General features: G+C 42.2%; 1 protein-coding gene across 1 annotated transcript in view; it reads right to left on the bottom strand.

The window, feature by feature from the left end:
* The window catches only part of ACBD6 (acyl-CoA binding domain containing 6), a 160,984-nt gene that overhangs the window by 86,685 nt on the left and 64,171 nt on the right, over positions 1-10,128 (bottom strand). The window contains exon 5 of the mRNA XM_019501781.1: positions 4,646-4,751. Within this exon, the coding sequence (XP_019357326.1) occupies positions 4,646-4,751 (106 nt within the window). The remainder of the gene's footprint in view (positions 1-4,645; positions 4,752-10,128) is intronic.

Below are 10,128 nucleotides of genomic sequence, written 5' to 3'. Positions count from 1 at the left end.
TTCTGGGTGGGGGGTAAGGGGCACTGGGGCACAGATTGAGGCCCCCACAGTGATGAAGGGAGTGAGGCAGGGGCAGAGGCTGGGGCTCTGCCCAGCTAGGGCAGTGAATGGGACCCAGGGCCAGGAGCAGGATGGAGCTGTGGGAGGCTCTTCCTGGGGGGGAGGTAGGGGCGGTATTAGCCAAGAAAATCTTTATCAGTGCACCCCTACCCAATAGTTAGATTCTATATATGAAACATTTACAAAATGTGTTATAATTTTCCCATTATAGAATCTAATTACTGGAGGTTTATCTCAAATTTGTCCCTCCCCACACTGCTACAATTGGGAAAGCAGTGGCTGGGGGGTTGTTAATAAAGTATTCATATTACACCGGCAGATGCTTTACTCTACACAAAGTTCACAGTAGGGCACGTCTCTTAAGAGAGACTCTATTAGAAAAAGTCAATTGACTTGTGATGTGGAAAGGGGTTATGGTTTTCCAACACTAGCACTGGAAGTGTCATCTCATTAAATATATAGTGACAATTTGTATTCATGAAAATGAGGGGCTAATAGTGTATTTACTCACATACCACACAACTTTTTCCCCAGAAAAAGCCATCCAAAATTGGGGTGAGTGTTTTAAGTGAAAGAGCCATTATAGGCTACACTAGTCAATTTCCATGCCAAAATGGAGGTATGAGGATGCAGGAATGGGTGCTGGGGCTGGCTCTCTCCAGCTTCAACGGGGTGGTGCAGAACCTATGGCTCAGCCAAAAGCTAGAGATATACCTCTCTCACGGGTATTGCCAAATTGGAGGTAACTTTTGGCTGGCCAGCCAAAAGCTACTACCAGTTCAGCAGCAGCTGTTTTATACCTCTAGCTTTTTGGCTGAGCAGGAAAGAAAAAGTGTGCAATGCAGAGGAGTAGGTTCTGCCCCAGGTCCCTGCAGCCAGAATTCAGCTATTTCCAAACCTTGGAAAAATCCTTTTTCTTCATTCTGCTTTCCCAAACAATATGTGTGTCTTATTTGGGGCATGTGATATGCAAGAAAATACAGTGGTACCAAGTAGAACACAAGTTCATTTTTAACTGGAGCTAGCCAGACTTCCTAACAATCTGCCAATACATTTGCAGACATACAGAACAAAATAGCTAACATGCCTGAAGTTGTCAAAGACTTCTCTATAATGGGGTTTGCACAGGCAGCAATTTTTTAGTGACATTCCTTCAAGCAGACCTTTTGAAGAGCTTACATCATGGCACTGAAAGAAGATGAACAGCAGATAGTGTTGCTCACCAACTGCCATATACAAAGAGCTGTATTACTTAAAAAACGCTCTTGTCTCACATGCATCCTCCTTGAGAATTAAGACATTGACAGTTTGAAATATTAAAATAAGCAGTTTCTAACAGAACCAAAACACTAAAACAAACAACTGAAAAACAAAATTTCTACAGCAAGATAATTACTGTGGGTTACAGTTCCAGTTGCTCAGATATGTTCAAGCTTGGCTGGGGCTTGAACATATCCCAGACAAAACTGGGGCTATCTAGCAGCAAGGGAGATGTCTCCCTTCAACACATCTTAGAGTAGCCTTTGGGCTGAGGATGTGGCCCTATGCATTAACATTGATCTAACCCAGTGATGCTCAACCATTTGCCCCTGTAAGTCAGAGGAGCGGTGTAGGGCCAGTCCACGAGCCAGACTGAGACCCATGCGCCTGGATTGAGCCCTAGGGGCTGAGCATCACTCTCTCCCACCCCCATGCACCAGAATTGGGCCCCAGGGCCTGGCACCATGCACTCTTGGTCCCCCACATGGGACTGGCCCCAGCAGCCAGGTGTCACCTCCTCCAGGCCCTGTGTGCTGGGGTTGAATGCACAGGGCCTGATGCTCCCCATGGGTCTGGAAATATGGCAGCAGGGAAATGGTGGTACCACTCCCCTGCCATTCAATTTCTGGACCTATGAGTGTCCCACTGTTGGCTGAATCTGGCCTTCAGGTTGGGGGTTGAGAACCCCTGATCTAACCAAAAAATGGTCCAACAAAATTATAACATGCTTTAACGAAATTATCATCTTTTTTGAAAAAAAATAAGCAACTGGCTAAAAACAACCACAAGAAATTTAAACCCAAATGAGAATTTTCTAGAAGGTCACAAACTTCTGAAGGATTGTGGCTATAAAAGAGGGCTTTAAGTCAAAACCAAACAATGTTACCATGAACCCACAAGATACACACTGCTCATAAACATGAAAATACATGATCTCAAAAGCAAACGTTTATGATGATGATATACTGTGGACAGTGAGAATAAATGCTCCTTCTGGATTTAAAACTTTTACTGAATGACTATTCTGGTTATTTAATTGTGTAACTATTGGTCAGTAGCAGCATTGATGGGGCTTAGTAGTACTGTTGCTAAAGAACCTCTGTCATATCTCTGTTCATTTATGATGTGAAATTCCAACCCTGATTTTAAACTCCCTCCCTTTCCCCCTAAAAATTAATTCAGATGAATTCCTGATTAATAATAAAAGGCCTTGCTATCAGCATTCAGAGCCCCAGCCGGGGATGTCATGGCTCAGAGGGCAGAAATCTGCTTAGAGCTACAAGAGAACCCAACTGAATTTGTGGCGTCTCAGTCTATGAATGTGTAAGCACTTCATCTGTTCACCAAAATACAATGTGCTGAGAAGCAGGGGTGAAGGTAGCTGTATGTATTATGGACCAAGAGCAGAGATAGGTGGCAGTGTGCAAGAGTTGAAATCACCGTGGCAAAGCTGAGACATCATTAGTTACATACTGATTGAACAACAGAGTGTGTGTGTGTCCAGTCAAGTGTTTGCTTTTACCATAAGGGCTTGCACTGAAAAATAACACCAATTTGTAATTTAGATGCACATTTCTTTCTTGATGCTTCCATCAAATTTTGTCATTTCTTCCCCAGCTCAGTGATTCTGACTCTGAGAAATAGAAAAGGCACTGGATGATGATCACACTTTTTTGTCAAGTTGGCAAACCCAGTGTTTCTCTATAGGTATCTGTCTGGCTAATCGGAAAGAGGCAATAATACAATCCAAATGAAACACCAGCCAGCCTATCTGGTCTGAGGCAACAGAGCTTCGGATAGACTCACAATAACCCTAACTAACTTATCCTGGAAGAGCCGGGCAGAGAGCACTCACTTTCCTAACCAAAATACATTTTTCCTTACTTGTCCTTAACCCAGCTAAGTGCACAACAAAGGGAAACATGGCTACCAGACATCAGTGTAAGATCCATTAAGCTCTTACTTCACAAACCCCAGCTGGCACTTGTAGCAGGGCACTGGGGTGTGCCTGCTCCTTTAAGGGAGCTAGCAGCCTGCGATACTGTTTGCAGGTGGTGCAGGGAGCAAATGAGAGGCTCATCTGACTGGAAGAGGGCTCAGGCTGGAGCTATATAAGCTCAGAGCCCCAGTAAGTCAGGGAGTGTAGCCCTGCCAGCTGCAGGGTTAGGAGCTGCAGCCCAGGAGAGCTACCCAGGGCTGCTAGACTGACTTTTCTGTTGCCTGCAGGAACAGTGAGGCTTGGGAGCCCTACCTGGGAGGTTTGCCAGCACAGAAAGGGAACGGAAGGTTTTCCCTCTTAAAGGGGCAGAGGGCTCGTTTCCCCTTTGGTGTTTCTGTTATAGCTCAGGGACTTATGGTTTGAGTTACAGTTTTACACTGGCGGTTTGGGTTGGGACTGTAGGGGTGGTATACAGAGGTCCCATTAGTGCTCAAGGGGCACATGATCACCTTGAGCTCTGCCAGAGACCGGCTCAAGGCATGAGCACCTGTAGAGCCTGGAGTGGGCAGAGTATAAGACCAGAGAGGCAGACAGGGACCAGGGGTCTGGTGTCTGAAAGGGCCAAACCAAAGCTAGTGCCTCAAAGCCAGGTCTGATACAGTGGGCCTAGGCTAGAAGGCCTAACTGAGAGTACAGGTGTGGATGTCAGGGATCCCGAACCCCCAACAAGAGAACAGTGTTACCATAACACCTGTGAGGCTTGGGGAGTGATATAAGGAAGGGTTGGAGCCATGCAATTAGTCCCTAAGGCTTGAAGTGCCCTGCGGTGGCACTGTTATAGAGTGAGGCCCAGTGAGGGGCCTGAGGAATAATGAGGTCCAGAGAGGGGCCTGGGGAATAGTGAAGAACAGTAGGATGCTGGGAAACCCTAGCAGGGATTCAGCCAAACTGGGGCCCATGCAAAAGCCTAGGGGCAACCTCTTTTTTAGAATCATAAGGAACATCAAGGCATGGCAGACAAGATAGAAGGGAGGGCACCCTATGGGCAGAGTGAGCCATGGTCACAGAGCCACCAGGGGGCGTCATGGCTACCCCGGGACCCCAATGTGCTAGTGTTGCCAAGATCTATAGGAAAAAAGGAAACTTCCTGGTTCTGTTATGCTGTTATTTTTAGTGGTCCATCCACCAGAAACCTAGTTAAAACTAGCAAGGTGGTATTATTTGCTTGGATGGATTACACTGCTGCCTCAATTAATAGATGTCTGATCAAATATTTAGTACCTGGATTATAAAAATTCTAAAACAGGAATTAAAAAAAAAAAATCTAGGGTCATGAATTAACATGCAAAACCATCAAAGGATCAACATATGCTTTTCTTCTCATACCTCCTCATCTTTCAAATTCACATCCACTTTTTTGGCTTGGATAGCTTTAGTTACACGGTCAATGTTGTTTTCTCTGCAGTAATCAAATATGTTCTTGTCCTCCTCCCTAATTAGGAAACAAAAGTGGGAAAAGATGTTGTCTTACTATGTAACACACAAACTACACACATTAGATGCTACCTTTACTTGCAGATGCATTAATTTCAACACCCTCACTGGAGTGGAACAGATTTCCAAAGCTGTCATGCAGAATAATGTTTCTCAAAGACAAGACAGCACAGCCTGTTTCCCTAGAAAGTAAAAGTTAGTTTGAACAACATTGTACAAGAGAAAGAGAGAGACTTTGCTTACACTAATAAACTTCCATAAGGAATCCAGAAAGTTAGGCTATACAAGACAAACTCATCCCAGGCATAAGTCATTGCAAACCCTGCAAATGAAAGTAAGGCTAAATTTGGTCCCTCCCCTTATATATGTAGGAAAGCCTTCATTCAACTTTCATTCACTTTTTTTTAGTCTTCCTTTCGCATAAATAGTGGCAAAGATATAGAAATATATCTATATCTATAAAATCTTCTTCAGAATCAGTTTCCTCTTTGCCAGATTCCTCCGCAGAGGTTCGAGTGTTCGGAACATCACAGAAGCACAGCAGAAACACTGGATATCTCAGAAAAGAGCCTCCATCCATAGACAGTTCTCTACAAACAAAAAGAGTTATTAGCAAGGAGATTCAAACTATTTTAATACTATTCTATTATTCCATCCAGAGGTGGGTGGGTGGGCAAGTGTGTGTGCACATGTGTGTGTTCGAATAAGAAGAGATTATTCAAGGCAGCACTAAAGATCCTTCACTCTCCTAAAGAACCAGGTGTACTGCCCTTGCCAAAGCTCCCGGGAGGGGTTGCTGAACTCAGAACACTAAGTGAGATCATGCCTGGTGCAGTTGTGCTCAAACACTGTTTAATGTTATGGTAACATATCCTTTGGGGTGAAGTTTGAAAAGGGATGTGGTATAAGGATTTCAGATTTTACCTGCAAATCCTGCTGAGGCACAATGGGAGTTGCACAAATAAATCTAAAACCATTACTAAGAACATTTATCTCTCTAAGTCTAATGCACACTGAAGACCCAGCTGTCATCCTCCAGCATACAAGCTACACTGCTGGGCATGATAAAGCTGTTCCATGATGTCATAAGGGATCTTATATACAACGTCTACAAAATGTCTTGTTACCTTTATGTTAAAGATGTTGTTTCATGTTGGCTGGTAAAAACAGAAGGTTTAACATGTTGCAACAGAGCACGGCATCACTCCTCACTAAAAGATCCATTTTTAACTCCAACATCTGCAGCACCTTAATCTGCCAATTTCCCAGCAGGAGAACAGGACTGAATGAATGTGTATCTGCAAACTGCTGTACAGGCTGCCCCTCATCAAATTTCAGCCCGGTGCTCTGAGATATGAATACAAGCTTTATGTCAATCTGACCCTGGACAAGAGTTTAAGTGATTGTTTGTGGACTGACTGAAAGTAAAATAAAACACCAGTCCTCAGCCTTTATGGACTTTCAAGGATTTCACAAAAGCTGTGTCAACACACAAAAGTTCTACCAGATTAACAGGACTGGTCTGGTTACAGAAGTATAAAGGTCCAGTATAGCTGCGGTTATGTCAGTACACAAATGCCTATACAAGTATAGCTTATTCTCTTATGTAAAAAGGGATACGCTACACCAATTTAAGACCCCTTTACACTGCCATAACTCTTTTCACTAAGAGGTTACCAACTCTAAGTATTTTGTTGGTAAAAAAAGAAAAAAATTACAACAAACCAAAACAGTTGTAGTGGGGGGGGAAAAAAAAATCTGTAAGGAGGCCAAAGTAACCTCTCCATTACAAAATGCATAACAGTGTCACACAATTTAAGAAAAGCATCTGGTTAGCTCTCCCACTGTGCATTCTGATTTTCTGTAACTCAGTTCTATTATGCCACAGTATATGATTAATCTAGAGCAGTAAGTCTCAATTGGGTTGTCTCAAAATCTTAAGGAGGGTGATGTGGGTGGAAGAGGTAAGCACTCACTCTTCCCCTCTCCTCCCTTTGCCCTCTCCGCTGCCTGGCCCCTGTGTAAAGAGAAAAGCACTGTAATAAATAAAAGTTTAAATGGGGTGGCATTATATTTAGAAAAGTTATGGACTGAGGGGGGATGAAGTCTAAAAAGTTTGAGAACCATTGACCTAGACGAACAGCAGAACCCACAGTTCATAGTCCTGAAGAAAATCTTCTATGAGAATGAAGAACTTGCTGGAGTAGGTTCGCAACCAACAGGGAGTTTATTAGAACAGGAAGAAATTGGATGCAGAATGTGACGAAACAATTTCAGGAAGACTGACTCCATGTTATCAAAATACAAAAGAACTTATCTTATTTGGGAATAGTGCACTGACCTTACTTTGCCTTGGAAGGCTAAGATAAACACTAACAAAATGAAGCAGAAACTAAAGATGATGATCCTTGCCATCCAATGAGGGATGAAGAGAAGCCCTTGGCAACAGAACTGTGGCTTCAACAGAAATGAGAATATGGGAAAAATGCTGGTAGCATAAATAAGTACTATCTGTTTACATTCTGCTACTAAAACTTAGAGATATTAACCTAGAGGTTTACATATGGAGTTTTATACAAACCTTTGTCACACCTGTTTGGCTTGTCTGTATTGTCTTCTTTCCTAGAGACCTAAGGAAGGGTACTGTTGTACCTGAAAATACTGTTTAAATCTATCCCAACCATGAAGTTGGTCCAATAAAAAAAAAAAAAAAAATCAAATACAGAAATCTTTGCCTCTTGCACACTTACTGGACCATCATGGCTACATCGCTTCAACAGTACTCAAGAGTACATACCTTTTTATGAAACTCCCTTCTTCTCCTATAACTGAAGAAAAGGGGTCTAGCCTAGAAAACTTGTACCCCTGATCATTATAACTGGTGTATTTTTTATCTGAACCAAGATAAACCAGAACAATGTAGAGTACAGTTGCTAGTATTATATAGGATACCAGGAATAGTAACATCTTAACTTGTAAAGCACTTGTACTAATGCACATAGCTATACTAGCAAGTGTGCTTCATGCTGGCATGGGTAAAAACATCCCATGACTGAAACAAGCTCTCAGAAAAAAAGAAGTTTTGTCAGCATAACTCTGGCAGAAGCCTGAGGTGTAGCCAACACAGCTGTACCAATCATGGACCACTACTTCTCTCAAAGCCCCCACCATCAAAAAATAAAAGCTCAGTTCCAAGGAACCCAATCTGACTTCAGAAATTTTAGAAAAGCAGGTCCAACCTTACATGCTTATACACATACTGACACACAGGAAGTAAATATAGGTATCTTTGGATTTCCAGAAACTGAGTTCTTAAGAGATTAACAGAATAGTCTTTTCCCAATCTGATTCAAAAGAGATGAAGACTAATATTATCAATCTGTAGTATAACAATTAAGACTGCTCAAGACACAGCTAAAAAAATACCGAGAGCCCCAGGCAGAGAACCTTGGAATGATGAGGGAGATTTTTTTCCTAATGATTTATCTTAATGAAAAACAGTGTTTGCCAGAGTATTGTGTAATATGTAGATATTACCAGCCCAATTTTTGGTGGATATTCTGCAAATGGCTCAGAAACCCCTTTGTGATGGATTCAACAGAAGCTAAAAAATAAGCAGCAGAGAGGAAGAGATAGCTGGGGAACACTGTAAGGCTGCTGTCTGCATGGCATTGAAGGAAAAAAGAAGATTTAAAATGATTACCTCTATCAAATGACTTTGACCAAAACTGAGTTAAAACATAAATGTTATCTGTCTTATTTAAGATATCTGCAAATGGTAAAGACCACAAAACTTCAAGCTAATGAAATATATAAGGTTTATTATTAAAGAGAAATAGGAATGTACTGAAGATAGAAAAGATGTGAAAAGACAAATCTTGTTTTGTTTCCTTTATAGATTATTTCTATAGTGCTATAATCCATTTTGCATTTTACTGACCCAACGTAAAGGAGAAGTAGAATTAGTATTTTATTTAAAGATCACCTACCAAGAGGGAAAACTGTGTCTGTCCCCTTGGCTTTTTTGGGTTTTTTGATGACAGCTGAAAGGTTTTGTTCCCTGCAGACAAACACAGTAGCCAAAAATGTTTCTCTGTTCTCTGCCAATAGCTCTGGAAGAGGAATGTGAAGTCCAGTTCGCCTCCATTTTGCTGAAATCACTGGAAGCAGCAGACCTGGAATCAGGGCTTCCTTGAACCTTAACTGAAGGTAAACTGAATTTTGAATGGACAGATCCTTCCTTCCACCCACACAGAATATGCAAGTTAAACAGTTTTAAACCAAAGATTCTGAAGTAGCTTTAGTTTTTAAATACTGCTAATCAATTAGACCTTAATTTCTCTCAAACTTTACCATTTTAAACCAACTGGCTCTTTAGTCTTTCACGGAGAGTTCCAGGAAAGGCAAGGTAGGGAGAAAAAAAATACATTAATTTCTAAATTTTAAAAAGAAAAGGGAAAGGAATTATTTTCTTTACCTTTAAAACAAAGCAGTGAACAGATGCCTATGCTCCATCACTATCAGCAACCTTTTCCCTTTCTTTGGATTGATCCTAAATGGTTTTGTGCAGAAGGATTTGGCTGAAGAATGCCACCTTGCCCAGGAAGGGCCTGTGTGCTGCAAACAGGTGGCTTTGCCCGTCTGCTTGGCACAGTGCCGCCAAGCATACTGAAACTCAATGAAGCACAGCACAGGAGGCAAGCATGGAGCCAGGAGACACTTGCAACAGCTACTGTTTATGTCAAGGCCCTCTCCCCCAAGGGACCCATTTTCACATAATCTATAATTATCTCTTCGCTTTAATCGCCTCGTCACTTCTGAGGCTCTCCTGGGCACAGGAAAAGGAAAAGCTCATTAACTGAACCTTTTCTCCTCTCTCCAGCCACCCATAGCTTTTAATTGCTTGGTGTTGTTATTATCTATCAGTGCAACTGGGATCATTTTCATAAGAAAGGGAGGTGGGAGGGAGGGAGGCAGGCATGTGTCCCCGAGGTATGCACCACAGACAAACCTTTGCTTTCTCAATTATTTATGCCAGCTGAGGTTTTACAGGCTGAATAAATCCATAACTCAAGTTTATTTTGAACAGTCAGGTTTCCTCAAGGGAAATGTTGCCCACTTGCCTGCACACTTGTGTGCTGTCCTCAGAGAGTACCTGGGACATAATAAGACATGTGTCATCCAGTTCTCCACCCATCACAAAAATGCATGTGCAATTTGGAAGATTAGCAGCATTGTATGATAAGGGGCAGCAGGGAAACACTCGCTCCCATTCATAGATGTTAAATCTCCTTAAGGTGGAGGGCAGTGACCTAAGGAAAACATATGCCAGGTCAATGTTTGAAGAAGGAACCCCCCACCCCTTACAAAGCTAT

This window comes from Gavialis gangeticus, unplaced genomic scaffold, assembly GCF_001723915.1.
Source record: "Gavialis gangeticus isolate Ggan-Ray unplaced genomic scaffold, GavGan_comp1, whole genome shotgun sequence".
Lineage (NCBI taxonomy): Eukaryota > Metazoa > Chordata > Crocodylia > Gavialidae > Gavialis > Gavialis gangeticus.
This window is presented reverse-complemented; position numbering and strand designations above follow the sequence as displayed.